The sequence below is a fragment of the Onychomys torridus genome, chromosome 1 (genome assembly GCF_903995425.1).
Source record: "Onychomys torridus chromosome 1, mOncTor1.1, whole genome shotgun sequence".
In the NCBI taxonomy this organism is placed as follows: domain Eukaryota; kingdom Metazoa; phylum Chordata; class Mammalia; order Rodentia; family Cricetidae; genus Onychomys; species Onychomys torridus.
In genome coordinates this window covers 6,922,849-6,943,838 of record NC_050443.1, presented here as the reverse complement: position 1 = coordinate 6,943,838, position 20,990 = coordinate 6,922,849, and the positions used below count along the sequence as shown (strand labels likewise).

The following is a 20,990-nucleotide window of genomic DNA, read 5'->3' as shown; positions in this document are numbered from 1 at the left end:
AAGACTAAAAACAAACTCTGCAAATCAAACAAGACATCACCACCACCATGTATCCAGGATGAAGGGCTGTGATCTTTATGGAGGCTCCAGGAGAGATCCCCCCCCCACCCCCTGCTTTCTTTGGTTTGAATTCTTCCTTTCTTGGACAGTGAAGGCAATACTGGGAATTTAGCCTAGAGCTTTGTGCATGTTAGGCAAGCACTCCATCACCAAGTAGCATCTTTACCCTTCTTTCTTAAAACAAACCTTTCCCACTTCTGCTTCCATCATTATATTTTGGTTTTCCTACCTCTTTCTTCTTCACATATATGACCTTCTGATTACAATGGATCCACTCAGACAGTGCAGGTTACTCTTGTCTCTTAGTTATATATGTAAGTCCTTTTGTTGTTAGGGTAACAGATTTTAAGGGCTAGGATATGGACATCCTTCGGCTCCTATTCTGCCTTCTGTATACACTCATGTTTAATCACCTTCAGCAACATCTGGCTTTCAGTTTCTGCCTTCGACTTGTTCTAACATAGCCTTTTTGTTAAGCTGTAACATTTAAAAAACAAATTTCAGAATTGTATGATCTATCTGTATTTCTAGGTATTTGTTTTAGGATAATTAACAGTACCTTTATCTCACAGCACACCCAGCAAATGTTACCTAATGCTCAGTTTACATTCCATTTTTTTTTTCTCAGTGGTCCCCACCTTATCATAGTCTTATAGTTGGTAGAATCAGGGTCAAAACAAGGTATTCCCATTGCTTATATTTTTTTTATCTGAAGAAACTGATTTCTTACTTTGCCTGATTTTGCTTTCATGACGTCAGTTAAGTGTCATCTCTTCAGTCCCAGGTAGTTGGAGTAGAGGCCTAAGTAGATTCATTTGGCATTTTTAAGAATATTCTTGAGTGCTGTTTAGTCCCGTGTGTGTGTGTGTGTGTGTGTGTGTGTGTGTGTGTGTGTGTGAGGGGGGGGGGGGGGGAGAGGGAGAACAGCTTTTGGGAATTGGTCCTCTGCCTCCACCACTTGGGTCATAGGAACAAGCTTGTCGGCTCAGTGGTAAAAGCCTTTACTTGCAGAGTCATTTCACTAACATTGTGTTTGTTTGTTGTTGATTTTTAAATAAATATTACTTCATTGTAATGACCTCACAAAAACACCACACAGTATTTAAATAAGCACTCGCCCAGTCCCAAACTCTATGTATTCCAATGAACAGTTAGAATAGCTATCCTGAAGCAGTAGAGCTTTGCTAAGGGTAAAACACACCTTAGTTTCGAGACAGGCTCTCTCACTGTCTGGGGCTTGCTGATAGGTTAGGCTAGCTGGCCAATTAGCTCCAGGGATCTGCCTATCTCTGAATCCCCAGTGCCAGGTGCTGTCACACTGATACCTGTGTTACACATCTCTCAGTCTTCTATCGTCTGGGACTCGGTGGTTATTGATAGTTGTCACCAATGGCTACTGTTTGATTAACAGGGTTTGTGAAATCCTCTAATGATTTAATTTGTCTATGTCTGATTATTAGACTTTCTGTTCATTTTTGAACATATTTAAAGGGACAGGAGGTGAATTTGTGGGAGCCTGCAGGGTTGACAGTTGCTAGAGTGTGGGTGTTGACTTTTTTAATTATGTTGAAGCTATTTTGGAAGACACTCCTCCTCCACCCTGCTAGAAACCAGCTTTCTAGAAGATGTGGAGTCAGCAAGGGTTGGGGATGAGGGTGGATATAGACACAATCTGGGGCTGAATTAGGATGACTGCCCAAGTGTTTATTGAAAAAAGGTTACGCCTTTTATACTCAATGGTTTAGCCATAGGCAAGATTGAAAGCAGACTCAATGATTCAGGGATAGAAGTGGCCATTAACTTCATTAGAGCATTTTTCCTGAGACAAAAGCAGTTAAGTTCAGCAAGTATCTAATGCCTGTTATTCTCAAAGGTTCAGTAACTCCACTAGGACCCCTGTTACATCAGTGGAAGGGCCACAAGTTCTTCCTGACAGAGATAAGAAGAATGACTGCTTTTAGCAAACAGGAATTTCCTCAAGCCACTGAGGGAATAGAGGCCTTTATCCAAATGCCTGACCTTGGACTAAGGACTTCTGGGGGGCAGACACTCAACTACAATTTAAGAGCAATTTTTATCCCTCAAGGGGTATGATGGAGCATAAACACTGAGCTGTTCTCTAATTGCCTTCCCTTGTGTCTTAGTATTATTCTATGGGCCTATTCTCCCTATACACTCCCCAAAAGGGAAGGTCCTGATGTCTTACTCTTTTTCCATTATAATGTACCATTCTGATTTTTCTATACTTACTAACTTCAGATGCAGAAACAAAATGTTTCTTTATTCAAGCCAAGCCCAGGCAGGGACTTTGTCCAACACTCCTAGCCCTTACAGTGAGTGAAGGAGGAAGCCTTGAGCACTCGTTACAAGGAGTTTATATAGGAAAAGTTTACATGCAGTGGGTTGCATTTCTCAGGAGTGGACGAGGGGCCTAGGGGTGAGGTAGTTCTTTGAAGTTACTGGCTGAACTGTAAGTGTGAAATTACTAATGGCCGACAGGATGCAGGGTATCTATAGAGACAAAAGTTTTTACTCCCTATGGCCTGTTTCGCTAAGTCCAGGATATTTACATTTAGATTTTTTTGTCCCAGTCCTATTTTTACATGAGTCCAATCACTCTGATCAGCTGGGTTCATTACTCCTCATATCCTGTTTTGCTGAGTCCAGGATATATACATTTAGGTTTATTGTTCCATCTCTATTTTCACATGCGTTTAATCTCTGGTCTGCTCTAAATTACTGGTTAGCTTTTAGATTCATTTGTAGATCAGCAGATACATTCAGATGGGTGCTGACTGTCAAGAGGGCTCCTGATTTTACCCTTCAGGGTCAGGCGTGTCCAGTTATTAAATCTCTAATTTTCCCGTTCCTGGTCTAATCAGGAGGGCACAGTGGGGATATCTGGGTACAGAGTTATCACACTATGTGGTTTCACTGTGGTGGGGAATTTTTTTCCAAATAATTATTTTGTTTAAGGAGACTGCCATTGTATTATGCTTTTTCATCCTTCAAAACCCACACAAAATTTCCCAAAGGAAAAGGCATAAGGGAACTCTCATAACACATACTGAGAATCATTAAAAATGAAAGTTAACAGGTGCTAGAGAATTGTGGTCTGCAATGCTGAAATGCTGGAATTTTGTCAAACAGCAATGCTCGCCATGCAGTCAGTCCACACTACCACTCCATATGGGTTAGGTTGTGTGAGACAGACAAGGGCTGGAAGCCCAGGGTAGTAAGCATGGCCTCTCAGCGTGTTCCTTTTATGACTGTGTTAAAGTTCATTGTGCTTAGATTTTTACACTTCTCTGTCAATTTGTAGAAACAACAGGATCTTTGAAGGAAACAGATCTACAGCAAGAAAAGTAGAGATGGTTTCTGAGAAGGAAGTATGGTATGTTCAGCACTTTTAGGTGCTTCCTGTTGGAAAGGTGGAGGCAGAAATCCACGTTCAGGCTTATCAGTCTCAAAGTAGCAGGGATCTTGGTGAGAGCTTGCTGAAAAGATTTGTCAGTGTTTGTTCATCATCCCTAGATTGTCAGTATAGATCAGCAGCAGTCATGGACTACAGTAAGACTGAATGTGTCAGGGTGTCTGCAGGAGTTGAGTTTTGAGGTTATAAGGAAGTCTGCACCAGAATCAGACGAGAGTTGGGTGTTGAGGGATAAGGCAGTCTTTGCAACAGAATCAAGTTTTTGTGTTAAGACAGTCATCTTATGAAGGTAGAATAAATGCAGTTCTGTTGATTAGAGTAAAAAAAAAAAGTCAATATATTGAAGGATAGGCAGCAAGGGCTGGCTTAGATCAGAGGTTTATAAGATCAGGGTTTTTTTTTTTGGTTTTGGTTTTGGTTTTTGAGACAGGGCTTTTCTATGTAGCTTTGGTGCCTGTCCTGGATCTTACTCTGTAGAACTCACAGAGATCCCCATGCCTCTGCTTCCTGAGTGTTGGGATTAAAGTGAGTCTCCACATCTTGTTAGAATCTTGATAACATCTAGTAAGTCCTTTATATCTTGTCTCTTCTCCTCAAAGGCTGTCAGCCTCATTCTATCCCTAGAAAATTTGGAAAGGTTTGCCTCAGGCTGAGAAGGATCATGTATCTTTTAGGAACCAGTGACTTTCAAGGATGTGGCTGTGGCCTTCACTCAAGAAGAATGGGGGCAGCTAGACATTGTTCAGAGGACTCTGTACCGTGACGTGATGCTGGAGACCTATGGACATCTACTCTCTGTGGGTAAGGCAGAAACTACCCAAATAAATACAGCTGTTTCGTCTGCAATGTCTTCAGCTATAATGTGAAAGTAGTATGATGTGTCTCTAAAGGGCTAAGATGATCTTGAACTTTAAGATTCAGAGATAAAATTCCTAATACTTACAAAATACAAAGGGAGAAGGATATGCATATTCCACTTAAGAGAGCAGTCACAGGAGGAAGAGGCAAGGGGAGATTTCTTTGGCAAATCCAGAGCTTTGTCACCAAAATTACATGTCTTTCCTCCATCTGTAGGGAATCAGATTGCTAAGCCTGAAGTCATCTCCCTGTTGGAACAAGGAGAAGAGCCATGGTCAGTAGAGCAAGCATGTCCTCAAAGCACTTGTTCAGGTGAGGTGAAGCATGGGCATTATTAAATGAGGAACTTTTCTCAAAGTTCTCCTTTTTGATAAATGGTCTAAGGGTAGAGGAGTTCTCTTCTAATACTTCCAGAATCTCCTCTAGGGAGCTTTCTTTCTACTTCTTTTTCTTCCTTCTTCTTCCTCCTCCTTCTCCTTCCTTTTTCCTCTTCCTTTCTATCTTCTCTTCCTTCTCTTCTTCCTCTCCTTTTCTTCCCTCCCCTCCCCTTCTCTTCCCTTCTCTTCTGTTCCCTCCCCTTTTCTCCCCTCCCCTCCCCTCCTGTCCCCTCCCCTGATTAAGAGCAGAGCCTCTCTCATAAGGTTGCAGTTGTGTGTTGAATTTCTCTCCCTTTCTGTCTGCTTTGTGCTTGGTGTTCATATTTGCTGTACTTTCTCTAAGATAAGTTTTCATTTATTTACCTACTTAAAAATTTGCTTTTTCAGTTTCCAAATTGTAGTCTATGGCTTCAAACACTTAGAAAAACAACAAAGAAACAAAAATAGTTTTTGAATATTAGCCAGTGTATTCACATGATTAAAAAAGTCAAAGCTACATAAAATGTATAAGTTTAAATTTCATGTATACTCACTATTCTTTACCTATATTATTATTACTTCCCAATACAGATAATCTTTTATTCTTTTTTCCCTCTTTTACCATGTTTTTGTTGCTGTTGTTATTGTCTTAGTGGTTGTGCTGAGGATTACAGTTAACATCTCTATAATAACCTTACCTGGATTAATACCACTTTAATCTTGTTAGTATTAAAAACATTCTGCTTTTGTGTAGCTTGGCTTCTTACATATTTATGCATTTTATGTTATCAGTATACATTTGTAATTAATGATGTTTTATATTTTTCATTTTCAATTGTTAGAATTCTTAAAATTTTAAATTATATTTATTTGCGTGGAGGTGGGCTGGGGTGGGATAGGTAAGTACCCATGTGGAGGTCAGAAGATGATTTGTAGGATCAGTGTTTTTCTTCTATCATACTAATGTTTCAGGTTGTCAGGTTTGGTAGCAGGAATCACTGAGCCATCTTTCTAGAGCTGTTTTATCTTTAAAATCAGATAAAGAGTTGTTATAAAGAAAAAATGTAATTTTGCTGGGTGTGGTGTCACACACCTTTAATTCCGAGCACTTGGGAGGCAGAGGCAAGTGGATGTCTGTGAGTTTGAGGGAACCTGCCCTAAATAGTGAGTTTCAGGACAGCCAGGACTACATGTGGGGGCAGGGACAGGGGACGGACTCTGCATAAAACAGGAAAAAAAACCAAAATGTGATTTTGCTGTCATGTTATTATGTAATTTCATTATTAGTGTTCTTTGAGTTATTTCTGATTTTTTTTCCATGTCAGACTAAGGAGCTTCTTTTAGCATTTTTAAAAAAATTATTTTTATTTTTAATTTTGTGCATGTGTGTGTGCATGTATGCACTATCATAAGTGAGTCCAGGTCCTGTGGGCCACAAGAATATATCATAGAGATTCAGCTGTGTATTAAAGCTGAACTTTGACCGGCCAAGGGTCTGTCAAAAGGCAAGCCATTTATTATGAATATTTGGTGTTACCCAGCCTTTAATATTCCAACTGTCTTCTGCAGTACCTGCTAAGTTACTAACTGCCCTGATGAGTTTAGGAGACAAGCTGGCTGGAGACGCATAGCTTTGTTTTCTGTGCTAATGAAGCTCAGACCATCCCCTTGCTTTGAGGAGGCCTAGTGGTTCTCCTGAGCATTTTGACTGAGAACAAAAGAGGTTTTTACATATCAATGTGAGAGATAAAACACATTCCTGAGGAATCAGGAAAGGAGGTGCCCAGGGAAAGAAAAGGCAGGCATTTTCTGTAGAGAGACAGAACAGCATGGCAAGAGAGAGGAGAGATGACAGAGGTTCCGTAGAGGGTAAGCAGATCTCCAGTAGAGTTTTCTGAGTGCCAGGAGTGGAGAGTAGCAGAGATGGAGAAAGAGGGTACAGGGAATAAAGATGAGGCTAAAAGCATAGGAGTTAGTTGTTAGCTGGACTATGAGCTGGGGACCTGGACGGAACTGCAGTTATAGAGACCGGATTTCATCCCAGAGAAATAAAATAGATGGATATAGAGCTTGTTATGTATAGAGTTATTCCTTCCTTGAATGCCTGGTGGAACTATAGCTGAATTGATAGAATTTTGTCTTAGAAGAATAAAGTTAACAGACATAAGAACATAGTGTACGTAGATTTTTTTTTCCCTGATAACCCACGCCAGACATAGCATAGGTAAGGGTTAAGGTTAGGGTTAGGGTTCCCTGGAACTGTAGTTATAGATGGTTGTGAGCTGGGAATTGAACCTGGGTCTTCTGCAAGAGTAGTAAGTGCTCTCACCTGTGAACCAGCAGCTTCTGTTCGCATTTCTTGTGGGGGAGGTTTGTTAGCAACAAATTCTAAGGTTTTATCTGGGAATCATTTGATAATCTTAATGGGTATAAAGTTCATGGTTAACTGAATTTTTCATTTTAACTTCCATAGTTTCTAAAGAGTAATAAGTTATAATATTATTGAGGATTGCCTGTGTGAAGAGTTACTTGTCTTTTGTTGCCTCCTGGATTCTTTTTTTTTTGATTTTGACAGTTTAATTAATTATGCATATTCATGTGACCTAAATTGTCACGCTATTTTTAATTAATTTATTTACTTTACACAGTTTCCCTTCCCTCCTCTCCTCTAAGTCCCTCCCTCCTCTCTCCTCCCCTCCCCCCATCTACTCCCCTATTTCTGTTCAGGAAAGGGCAGGTTTGCCGTGACTATCAAGAAAACATGGCATATCAAGTTGCAAGGAAGACTAAGCACCTCCCCATGTATTCAGGCTGGGCAAGGTGACCCAGTATGAGAAGCAGGGTCCAAAAATCCAGTAAAGGAGTCCAACACAGAGTGCCTAGGTTCTGTGGTTGTCAGTTCAGTCTCTGTGAACCTCTATGAGCCCAGGTTAGTTGATTCTGTGAGTTTTCTTGTGGTGTCCTTGATCCCTCTGGCTCTTACAATCCTTCCCCTCTTCTGCAGGATTTCCTGAGCTCTGCCTAATGTTGGTCTGTGGGTCTGCATCTCTTTCCATCAGTTGCTAGATGAAGCCTGTCTGATGACAATTGGACAAAGCACCAAGCCATGTGTATAGCAGAACAATATTAGACATCATTATATTGACATTTTTCCCCCCTCCAGTCATGCTTGGTTCTACCCAAGTTTCTTGGTCACCCAGTCTGTGGATCCTGGTGCTCCAGGTAGTGTCAGGGGTGGTTTTATTCTCTGGGCATCATTTTTAGGCTAGACTGATCATTGGGTTGGCCACTCTCTCAATCTTTATGCCACCCTTACCCCAGCACATTTGATAGTCAGGAGAGACTATAGATTGAAGGTTATGTAACTGGGTTGGTTTCCCATTTCCTCCTCTTGATGTCTTCCCTGGTCATAGAAGATGGCCAGTGGGCTCTGTATGTGTTGTTGCCAGGAGTCTTAGTTATAGTCATCTTTGTAGATTCCTGTGAGATTCCCTTGTACCATGTTTTTACCTGACCTTGAAATGTACCCCCTCTTTCAGTACTCTTCCCCCCTTCCCAATCTGATTGCTCATGTTTCCATCCTCACCTGTCCACAGTCCACTTGAAATCTTTTCTGTTTTCCCTCCCCAGGGAGATCCAGGCACCTCCCCTCCCACAAACACTTCTTATCTGGTTTCTGAGTCTGTAGATTGTAGCATAGTTATCCTTTATTTTACAGCTGTATCCACTTATGAGTGAGTTAATACCATGTTTGTCTTTCTAGGTTTGGGTTACTTCATTCAGGATGATTTTTTTTCTAGTTCCATCCATTTTGCCTTCAGATTTCCTGGTGTCCTTGTTTTTAACATATGAGTAGTATGCTCTTGTGTAAATGTACCACACGCTCTTTATTCATTCCTCGGCTGAGGGACATCTATGTTATCCAGCCATTACAATAAAGCTTCTATGAACATAGTTGAGCAAATGTCCTTTTGGTATAATTGAACATCTTTTGGGTATATACCCAAGAGTGGTATAGCTGGATCTTGTGATAGATTGATCCCATTTTCTAAGAACTTGCCACAATGATTTCCAAAGTAGCTGTATAAATTTGCACTCCCACCAGCAATGGAAGAGTGTTCCCCTTACTCCACATCCTCTCCAGCATGAGCTGTCACTGTGTTTTTGATCTTAGCCATTCTGACAGGTGTAAGATGGAATTTCAGAGTCATTTTGATCTGCATGTCCCTGATAGCCAAGGATATTGAACATCTCCTTAAGTGTTTGCCAACCATTTGAGATTCTTCTGTTGAGAATTCTCTATTTAGATCTGTACCCCATTTTTTAATTAGATTATTTGGTTTGTTGATGTCTAGTTTGTTGAGTTCTTTATGTATTTTTGGAAATTAGCCCTCCGTCAAATGTGGAGTTGGTGAAGATATTTTCCCATTCTGTAAGCTGCTGCTTTGTCCTGTTGATGGTGTTTCTTTGCCTTACAGAAACTTCAGTTTCATGAGGTTCCATTGGTTAAATGTTGATCCTAGTGTCTGCACTATTGGTGTCCTGTTCAGGAAGTTGTCTCTGAGATGACTCAGCCCTGTCACTATTAAAGCTTCTATGAGCATGTTGTTACTCAAGTTTTTCCTTTCTGTTATTCTGGGTATTATATTGTTGGTCTCACCTCAGTTTTCTGCCAGAATTAGTAGGATATGTGTTTCCCCTATTTGGCAAATCAAAGACAAGAACCCCAGCCAGATAAGACAATGGTTTTTCTGGGTTGCTGACTTCTAGAACTATAAGATTATAAATCTGTGTTATGTAACTCACTAAGTATGTGATAACTTATTATAATAGTAGTACAAAATTAATACAGATTCTCTTGATTTTTAGACTGATAACCCAGCCATGATGACACATTGCTAATATCTCTCTCTCTGTCTCTCTCTCTCTGTCTCTCTCTATCTATCTATCTCTCTCTCTCTCTCTCTCTCTCTCTCTCACACACACACACACACACACACACATTCAATTTGGCAGGCATTTTGCTGGATTCAGAAACTGACATTCAGTCACCACAAAAGCCTGCTTAGGATTAGTGGTAGAGCTAGCATTTAAATACAGATGTTCAAACTTCAACTCACTGTGCTGTTTTTCTAGTCCATTTCTTTTGTCACTGCTCTAAAAAATGATTCTCTAGTAGTCACAGGAATTACTTCTCTAGGAGAATCTTTAAACTGTGATAAGATTTCCCTTTGAGCTGTTAAATCTTGCGTGTTTAAATCTTGACTGGACTTTGGAGCAACAATTATTGTCATAGTAGTTTATTATAAATAATATCCTGGCTTAAAATCTTGTTGATACTTTACTTACTCATAACCTTCTACCAGTACTAAGATGGGAAGCAGGAAGACATTATAATACAGAAGTAAATTATAACTATTTAATGAATTAACTATTACTTTCCAAAGGCCTCCTGCATGCTTATTTATTAAGCCCTTCCTTCCTTCCTTCCTTCCTTCCTTCCTTCCTTCCTCCCTCCCTCCCTCCCTCCCTCCCTCCCTTCCTTCCTTCCTTCCTTCCTTCCTTCCTTCCTTTTTTCCATGCATGTTCTTTTGTTAGGGGTATCCAGGACTGCCATTGATTCACTAGGATGGCTTATAGGATTTGAAACTCACTACCATCGGTTTATGGTTTATTACAGTAAAAAGAATAGAGAGCAATATAATAGAGTCCAGAGGAAGCCAAATATAAGTTCCTGCTGATATTTTCACAATGAAGTTATAGATTTCTAGCAAGAAATTGTGATAATCTGTAAAGTTGTCTTCTAGGAACCATGTCTATTAGGAACCATGGGTGAGCTTAAGCCAGTGTGCTTTCTGGAGGTTGATCATATAGGAAGTAGTACCATATGACTGAGATTTCCTAGACTTAAGATCTCTAGAGAGAAAACACATCTTCACTAGAAATGACATTAGTTACAAGCTATCTAGAGAAATTGAAGTTTATTTCAAGGCCCTGAGCATGAAAGGGTATGGTAACATTTACAATATTTCATATTATCAGTTCTCAGGAGATGGCTAAGGCTGAGCCATGAAGCAAGCCAGTTTGGTAATGTGCATGGCTTAAGTAGCTCAGCCCTTCATAGTTAAATTTTCCCTGTAAATATTCCTTTTCATGTAAAAGTACTCCTCAGTGATTTTAGTAGTGTTATTATATACTTTGTTTTGTAGTTATCAATTTTTTACTTTTGACTATTCTCTTATGAAATTTTTCTGGCTTACATATGTGTACTTGAAAATGAAATATACTCTAGCCTTTTCTATAGTATGAATAGTGAATTTCACCAGTGAATCTTGAGATCTTTATGCACTCACAGCTCCCCTGCTTCTGTTTCAGAGTGGATGAGAAATGTTGAAAGCAAAGCATTGGTTCCAGCACAGAGTGTTTTCGAGGAAGAACAATCCAATGGGATGGCATTACAAAGTTATATATGGGATGACCCTTGGCTCTCCAGGCTAGGAGTTTTGGGATGTAAAGACCAGTTAGAAATGTATCACATGAACCAGAGTACAGGTATGAGGCAAATGGTCTTCATGCAAAAACAAGTACTTTCTCAACGAGGTTCTGAATTCTGTGATCTTGGCACAGAGTACAGCCAAAGCTTAAACTTGGTTCCATCTCAGAGAGTTCCTCAATTAGAATATTTCTATAAACCTGATGCACATCTTGAAAGTTGGAGATGTAATTCAGCCATAATGTATGCAGATAAAGTTACCTGTGTAAATAATGATTATGACAAAGTCTTCTGCCAGTCTCTTCAGCCTGTTTACCCTGTTGGAATGCAAACTGGAGATCATTTGTTCAAATGTACTGATGCTGTGAAGTCTTTCAATCATATTATACATTTTGGTGATCATAAAGCAGTACATGCAGGAGAAAAACTCTATGAATATAAGGAATGCCATCAAATCTTTAACCAGAGCCCATCAGTTACTGAACATCCAAGACTTCAAATTGGAGGAAACCAGTATGACTATAAAGAGTATGAGAATATCTTTTACTTTTCATCATTTATGGAACATCAAAAAATTGGTAGTGTAGAAAAAGCATATAAATACAATGAATGGGAGAAAGTCTTTGGGTATGACTCATTACTTGCTCAACATACAAGCACTTATACTGCAGAGAAGCCCTATGAATATAACAAATGTGGAACATCTTTTATTTGGAGCTCTTACCTTATTCAGCATAAGAAAACTCATACTGGAGAGAAACCCTATGAATGTGAGAAATGTAGGAAAGTTTTTAGGAATCGCTCAGCCCTTACTAAACATGAACGGACTCACACTGGAATAAAACCTTATGAATGTAACAAATGTGGGAAAGCCTTCAGTTGGAATTCTCATCTTATTGTACACACAAGAATCCATACAGGAGAAAAACCTTACGTTTGTAATGAATGTGGGAAATCTTTCAACTGGAACTCCCATCTTATTGGACATCAGAGAACTCATACTGGAGAGAAACCTTTTGAGTGTACTGAATGTGGGAAGTCTTTCAGCTGGAGTTCCCATCTTATTGCCCATATGCGAATGCATACTGGAGAGAAACCCTTTAAATGTGATGAATGTGAAAAAGCCTTTAGGGATTATTCAGCTCTTAGTAAACATGAAAGAACTCACTCTGGAGCAAAACCATATAAATGTACTGAGTGTGGAAAGTCCTTCAGTTGGAGTTCCCATCTTATTGCTCACCAGAGAACTCACACGGGAGAGAAACCTTTTAACTGTCAAGAATGTGGCAAAGCTTTCAGAGAACGCTCAGCCCTTACTAAACATGAAATTATTCATTCTGGAATTAAGCCCTATGAATGTAATAAATGTGGGAAATCTTGTAGCCAGATGGCTCATCTTGTTAGGCATCAAAGGACTCATACTGGAGAAAAACCCTATGAATGCAATAAATGTGGAAAATCCTTTAGTCAGAGCTGTCACCTTGTTGCCCACAGGAGAATTCACACTGGTGAGAAACCCTATAAATGTAATCAATGTGAAAGATCCTTTAATTGTAGCTCTCACCTCATTGCACACCGGAGAACTCATACTGGAGAGAAACCATACAGGTGTAATGAATGTGGGAAGGCATTTAATGAGAGTTCTTCCCTTATTGTACACTTGAGAAACCATACCGGAGAGAAACCCTACAAATGTAATCACTGTGAAAAAGCTTTCTGTAAGAATTCTTCTCTGATTATCCACCAGAGAATGCATAGTGGAGAGAAACGCTTTATATGCAATCAGTGTGGAAGAGCCTTTAGTGGTCATTCAGCCTTACTTCAGCATCAGAGAAATCATAGTGAAGAGAAATTGTAACTGAATTGGTCAGAGACATTTCTTTTATTGTGTTTGACAACATACAATAAAAACATACAACATTAGGAGAAAAAAAGAGCCTATAAATATTACCAACAAGGAAAATTTTAACTAAGAATTCAGTAAGACTGTTTCTATTATACAACAGGAAATCTCTTTCTAGAAGAAACCTTAATGAGTGACATGAGTGAGAAGACTAGGGAAAAACCTTTCAACAGTTATGTAGCCCCTATTCAGTTTCAGGAAATTATAAATAAAAGCTCTTAAGCTTCTTATATGGTCCTCAAGGAATCCATATTTGAGCAACATGATTGGGGGAATGAGGCATTCTAACAGTTCTTATTTGTAGATCAGTGTGCATTATTAAGTGCAAGTGTTATGCCAAGAGTAGTGTTTTGACTGGGAAGATACTGCCTAGAATATTAGATGGAAAGCTTTACATTAACATTTTGTGCATAATTATAGAAACAGATTTTGCTATTACAAGGGGAGGGTCTAGGTGCTCTTTAAGGGATAGAATGTGGAATAGTAAATCTGAATTTAAGAAAAAACTAGTGCAGTATTTACTGTCAATCAAGGTTAACCTCTTTAGAAAAGATTAGTAAAGGAGATCACTAATGATATAAGTTAGAAAGGCTATTGCCTAAAAATATGAGACTGAGTTTTGAAACAAAGTATATAGCTAATAATCTAGTGTGTCAGTGTCCATAGGCACTTATCAATGAATTGTGGGCAGTTAGTTTATAATTCTTTTAGGCAATTACTATAAATTATGATTGTGGACACTGGCAATGTGTGTAACAGAATGAACAACCATAAGAAGGACACAATTTTATATACACATCTATTGTAACGTCTAGAAAAGTGTGTTTGGAGAAAGACCTCTTAGATCTATGGAGAAATTAACCCAGTTAATTTGTTTTTTATTTATTTATTTTTAGTTTAGTTTTTGTTTTTGTTTTACAAATACATAAGCACTTACCATGTGCTAGGGTTCATTTTAAATGTTTTTAAAAAATATTAATTTGTTCAATTCCCTTAACTCTATAATGTAGGCATTGTTGCTGTCCCAGTTTTACAAATGGATAAGTAGAAACAGAGATAATTGAGTAACTTACCTAAGGGACACATCTAGTAAGGAGTACAGTTGAGATTGTTTGACTCTAGAGTTTGTGTTTTTAACCACTGTGTTTTCTCACTCACTTTTGTTCAGTGTTTTTTTTTATAAAGATTTAATAATAAAATTCAAGAAAATCCTAAGTAATGAAAAATGAAGTTTTCTGGTTCCTGTGTCCTGAGGGATTTTCCGCTAACATGTGAACCAGGATTTCTTAGGAATATGAACAACTCTGAGAAGGACATGGGATACCACTGGATCCTGGGTTCCATAGAATTCCATGGCTCACAGCTTTGAGGGTTATAGACAGCAGGGCATTGTGACCTTGAATAACTATAAGGACTGTCCTATGTGGGTTCAGAAATTCTCCTGATAAAGCAGAAGCAAGGCTATTTGTTCTTTGACATGTTGGAAATTAGCGCCCATTAGGACACAGTTTTGAAGGTGCCCTCTGAGTTCATTGTTAGCCTTTTTCTTATCTTCTCTACATGAAAAAATTGCTTGATAGGGAGGATTTGGGAAGAGTGTTCTGCCTGAGTCCATCACTGGTAGTGAGGAGGTTCCTTTAAAGGAGAAAAGGAGCAAACTGAATTCAAGGACTCAGGCAAGGATCATTTCTGGATATGCTTCAAAGGTATTGGGTAGAAATTTGCGGGACATATTCATCTAGCCCTCAAGAGTCCAGGACTTCCCAATGGTGAGAAGTAGCATTCTGTGTTCACTTCTGACTCTTACAGCTTCAGACAACTTGGGATGTAACATTTAGTGTCCTCCTTTGCAGGGTTTGATAGTCTCTTAATAAATGTTATAGGAAAAAATAACTGATGGCTTTTATTGTGATTTTTACAATGACTCTTGGAGAAAATAGTAATATGGCCTATTTAAGAGAGTGAAAAAATGTATTTAGAATCATATTGTCAAAATGATATGAATCTTGCATTTTAATATCCCAAAGAAGCCCCGTTTCTCAGATTTCTAGATTCCCAAGGAATTCCATATATTGTATGCAATAGTTCATAAGCACTCTAGCATCTTATTTTATAACCTTATTAGCAAACAGAATTATCGCATAAAAGTGTTTTTAAAAGGGCCTCCAAGGTGAGTCTAAACTAGGAGTCAAAAGTTCTAGGGCTAAGAGTGTAGTACAGGATGGAGGGCTTGCTTAGCTTGTGCAAGTGCAAGGTCTAGATTTTACTCTCCAGTACCTCCTCCAAAGTTCCTAGACTACTGTCCACCTCCTGGAAGGATTCTCTATCATTTCTTATGTATGCTTACATGACACTGGAGAGTCAAGACTATTGGTGGTAGTTTGTCCAGCACTCCTGGGTTCCCTTTTATTATCTTGATTCCAGATTATATATGGTTCAGATCATTGCCCTTCTGACTTGTCTTCCTTTCCTCCCCAACTCAAACCTGCCCAGTCCACTTCCATTCAGTTATTGCTGCTTCAATTTCCTATTTACAGGTCTCAACTGTGCCCATTGTGTCCTGTCCAAGGTGACTGCTTTTTTTCTTCTTTTTACTTTCCCCCATGTAGACTGCTCTCTGTCCCTTCCCTCTAAAACACAGGTTTGACTCATTGTTTCTAGCTATAGTCTTACACTTTGGGCTTATCATCTGCAAATCTTAATGTGTTCTTTTTCTGCCTCTGCATTGACATTATTTTGTATCACTTATTTCCCATTCTACCACATTTTGATAAATCTATGTTCTGATCTTGAAATTCTGGTAGATGCCACTGACATTTATGCCCTCCATCTCCCACAGTGTCTTCATTGTTGTTCTGGTAACCTTCTACCTTGTGTTGAAATATCCCTTACTGTTCACATTGACTGTTGTGTTAGCATCCCATTGATGTGACAAAATACCCAAGGAAAAGGCAGGCAGATTTATGTTGGCTGATGGTTTCAGTCCATGGTCACTTGAGACTCGAGGTGTCATTTGATAAAAACCTGAACATTTGACTCCTATTGGATACTATGGTAAAAGTGAGGTGCGCCTAAGAGGAAGAATGAGAAAGGTAGGGACAGAGAAATGAGATGAAGGGCTTGGCAGGAAAAGAGGATGAGGAACAAATGGACAGGGAAGGTCGAGTTGTGTGGGGACTTGACCATCTTTGAACACAGTTCACCGGGAGATGATTCCTTCACAAGTTTCTTCATCCCAGCACCACCTCTGCCCCCTTCCCCACTGGACTCTATTGGTCCTTGTTTTCCCACTACAGTCATTCCAGCTAGACTCAAGTATTTTAGCAATAACACTTCACAAGAAAGTTGGTTTTTTTTCATCAGTGTTGGGACAGATAAGACTTTTCCTCTCATCTGGTCAGCTGAGCCAGAGTACCTACTAGGTGCATGCGTTGTGAGACATTGAACATAGTCATCATTAAATATCATCCTTGCCATGGAAAATTTGGTAAAGGAAATACTAAATGTGAAAAAGTGAGTGATGCCACCAAGCCCGATGACTTGAGTTCAGTATCTGGGATTGGTAAGGTGGAAGAAGAGTTGACACACACAAGTTGTCCTCTGACCTTCAAATATGTGCAGACATACCAATCCAAAAATTAAAGGTAAGTAATGAGTTCTCTGAAGGGAAATACAGTGAATAATGTATATTAAAGATATAGCACCAGGAACAGGAGAGAAGTGTTTGCATGGAGAAAGATGAGATTCTATAGGATGACTAACTAGGCAAGAAAGGAGTTGGCAGAGCTGGTGAAGTGGAAACTGGTAGCAACTGGTGGCCTTTCACATATGACACAAAAGGCTGGGATCATTTATGGGGGCAGAATATTAGGAGTGTTTCATGTCATTGGATCAGGAATAATGTGAAAGCAATGATAGTAACTTTGAGGTGAGGTTAATCCCTGAACAGGTTTGACTTGTCCTCAAAACAAAGGGGCTCTGCAGAGAACACTCAGACCTAAATATATAGAAATGTGTCCGTCATCATTCCATGATGGATACCCCACAACATTTGATGAAATGACTGGAAATGTCTTCAAGCTGGTGAGACTATAGAGAGCAGTGACTAAAAGTTGGATCATAGCAAAGAACTGGAGCAATAAAAGTCAGAAGGTGCCAGATCCCCTGGTATGCAGGATCTGGAGTCAGAGATTATTGTGAGCTACCATGTAGGAGCTGGGCACAAAACTCAGGTCCCCTGGAAGATCAGAAAATGCTCTTAATTTCTAAGCAATCTCTCTAATCTCAACTGATTCATTAGGAATGTCCTTCAGAGATTCCAAGTATGGTGTCTGCTCAAAATCCTATTCTTCCAGAAGGTTGAGGCAGGATAATCTCAAATAGAAAATTCTGCCTCGAGAAAGAACATCTTTCTGGAAATGATGAAATATCCAGGTGAACTAAAGAGGATGTCTACTGAAATAAATTGAGATGATTCTTCAGGAAGAAGGAAGATAGAAACATACAAATGCAGGAGACAGCGAAGAGAAAATACGTATACTTCCACTCTGAGTGATCAAACACTTGGTTGGGCTACCCTTCCCCTTCTCATTTGGGCCCCAGCTCTAAGGTTATTAGGCATCCCTCTCTGATCTTGCAGCCAATTCACTTCATTGCCATGCTTAAAATTTGTTTCATAGCACAAGTTTCCAGGTAACATGCCTTTTATTTTTGGTTCTTTATTGTTGTCTCTCTTCCCCTATTATAGCATACAAGGTTGTGAACTCCTATGAAAGTTGAGACTTAGCCCTGTGCTCTGTTGGCCAACATAACAGCTATTATGCTGTGTGGGTGTTTGGTGGCATACCATAGCATAAGTAGATTGTTTGGTTTGCTTTTGCAGTTCTAGGGATCAAACCCAGAGCCTTTAGGGTGGCAAATGTTTTACCACCTAGCTACACTCCCAGTTTGTACTGAATTCTTGACTAGGTTTTGTGCAACCTGACCTCTTTAGATCAAGACTCATGATTTTTCCGTCTGCTCCTGTTGCCTATGGGAAGGAGAAAGTAGGGTTGAATGTGAAGTGGGGCCACAGGAAGAGGGGGTTGCAATTTTAGACAGATGTTCAAATGGTGGGAGGAATAAGTAGTCACTTCAGAGGAGAAGCAAATTACCTTGGCCTTGCAAACAGATGTGAGAAGTAGGAGTGAAACATGAACAGTATATGTGGGGTTTCCTCAGTTGCATGGTCTTCAGTCTGCGAGGGCTAGAGAACCTTCGCTTCTGAAGACACTCTTTTACCCTAGCAACCACCCTGCCTTGTGACATCACACAGAGAAAAACGGTATGCAGGTAGAATAGACAGCAGTCATTAGGGAGCATCTGTACTCAGGTGCACCCTCCTTGGAGAAGACTGGAGGAAGGTTTGTGCCACAAAGAGGAAGGGTCTGTGCAGGAGAATTGGATACCTGTGCAGATATTCTATCCAAATTATAAAACAAGCCAAAACCACCAGTTCTGTTTTTCTGAGCTATGAAGGATTGTACTGTTTAACTCACTAATCCTGTGAACCAGGTACTATTTTTTTTTTTTTTTTTTTTTTTTTTTTTTTAGGACTTACACATGAGCAAACTGAAGCTGAGGGGATTTAAGTGAATTGATGAAACTCAAAAATTTAGCTTTAGAGTGCATTGGGGTATCTACAGGTAGGGAGGTCATAGGCCTTAGTGAGGAACCTATTATGATTCTTTTACTAAATGGACATGTCAAAATCTCTTCTTATATCCATATTTTTATATATTAGTGTACTCTCAGCTTTTTTTCAAAAAAGCGTATACAGGCAAGGGTTAATGCAGAGACTCATAACTGGTCAGAGTACTGAGAATAAGTAATGGTGGAATGTATAGTCCTAAATGGAATATCTATATTGCTTCCTCCAAGGCTCAAGAAGCATCATAGAAGACAAATGGAAAGAATCTAAAAATTTGAGGATGGGGAAATATGTTGTGAAATGATGTCTTCTGGACATAATATGGTCATTGTACTCATAAATTCACAGCGTCTATGGTTACCCATACAGGACCCACACAGGATTGGGCCTGAGGGCATTTCATCATTGACTGGGGGAAGAGACTCATGAGGTTCTATTCCTTCCTGAAGAGCTAGAGGCAGTTAGTGGCTGCTTTGTATATGTGTAGAGTTGTGTTGGTTGGTTTTTGTCAACTTGACAAAACTTAGATATATGGGAAGAGTGAATCTTAACTGAGAAAATATGTAAGATTGGCCTGTAGGCAAGTCTGTGGCATTTCTTTTGATTAATGATTGATGTGGGAGAACCCAACTCCCTACTGATGGTGTTAGCCATGGACAGGTGGTCCTGGATAGTATAAGAAAGCAGGCTGAACAACTCATGAGGAACAAAGCTAGTAAGCAACATTCCTTTATGGCCTGTGGTCCAATTTCTGCCTCCAGGTTCCTGTCTTGAGGGCCTGCCGTCTTCCCTGTCAGTCCTTATTGATGATGACATTGTATACTTAGGGCACAGGACTTGAATGATTCAAGCTGTATAACCCAAAAGCTCTCTTCCTGAGGTCTAGCTTCCAATAGTTCCAGAAAGGATTATGCAAGCTACCAAGGGAGGGAAGCAATTAATAGTCCTTACTAGCTGTGATACCTATGAACCACAACAATGGTCAGCATGACAAGATATCCATAAAGGTGCAATAGTGGCCCTCACATATTGGTAATACCAAACAGATGTCTAATCGGACTTAAAGCCCACTCAACAGGAAGGAAAACATGTCTGGTACTAGAATTCCAGCCAACTACCTGGGGCTAGTGAAGTCGTGCATCTTAGATGTACTACTGCCATTTTGCTAGGTCAGCATAATTCCTAACTACATTCTAAATATTGACCTTAAACCCATAGATGATTGTAGTTATCACTTCGAATCAAGGAAGATTTTCATTATAGCCAATAAAGATGATTACAGAAAACCACAACTGGACACACTGCAGAGATCAATGAATGGTGAGGATTCCAGTTCCAGTAGATACATTTATATCACAGTCCCTGCATCTATGGCTCAGGAAAAATCACAGAAGAGGAGCAGAGAATTTGTAACAGACAGGATATCAAGAAGCCTGCTGTGAGATTATCTCTCCTAGAAATTATAAAAAAAACATAAACAAATCCTGGACAATGGTGTTATCAATAGACACACCAACAAGGAAGAGAGAAAATCTTAACAGGATTCTGTCCCTAGACAAAGAGCTATAGGCCGCTAATGACTGCTGAGAGAAGGAGAATTAGCCAGGGATGAGCCCCTTAATTGTTTTATCTGATACATCTAGCATAGCTCCAGGGACAGATCTGATTGGGATCAGTGAGGGAGTGAAGAAAAGACAGACAGATACAGGGACATGCAGAAAAGCTGGCATTGGGTGCCCTCTGTTCTTTGCTGGAGAAAACTCAGCACCCTGGAAGCTAAGTGTGCTCATTATGTGGAGTTGAAATGAGAGGTAGTGTTACTGCATACAGCTGAACAAGGAGGAGGCAGGACTATCATACACGGTTATGGAGGCAGGGTTTCTGTTATATGGATGGGTCAAAGAGACAGAGTTTTCTGATCTTGGTAGGAGCAGTCTCTGGAGGAGAGCAGTCTTCAGGTCATAAACATCTGGGTGAAGAAAGCTTTGGTGGACATTTTCTGCATACACAGTCAACATCCACACTTGGACCAGAGGAACTTCCTGGGCTGGGGTTGTGTGTGTGGGGGAGGAGGGGACTTGCCCTTCTTCAGTAGGTTTGAAGCTCTGAGGTCCTTGAAATGGGCATGCCTATGTCAAGAGCATATACTCATTCACTCAGGTCTTCACTAACTTAGGGCTTTCTTCTCTTCCTCCAGT

The 20,990-nt window shown here is 39.8% G+C and overlaps 1 protein-coding gene across 2 annotated transcripts in view; it reads left to right on the top strand.

Annotated features, from left to right (window-relative positions):
- Positions 1-14,980, top strand: part of Znf606 (zinc finger protein 606) — a 29,516-nt gene extending 14,536 nt beyond the window's left edge. For both annotated transcript variants that reach the window (XM_036189757.1, XM_036189767.1), the window contains exons 5-7: positions 4,168-4,294; positions 4,568-4,663; positions 11,083-14,980. In XM_036189757.1, coding sequence (XP_036045650.1) covers positions 4,168-4,294; positions 4,568-4,663; positions 11,083-13,058 — 2,199 coding nt within the window. In that variant the 3' untranslated portion in view covers positions 13,059-14,980. The remainder of the gene's footprint in view (positions 1-4,167; positions 4,295-4,567; positions 4,664-11,082) is intronic.
- The last annotated feature ends 6,010 nt before the right edge of the window (positions 14,981-20,990 follow it).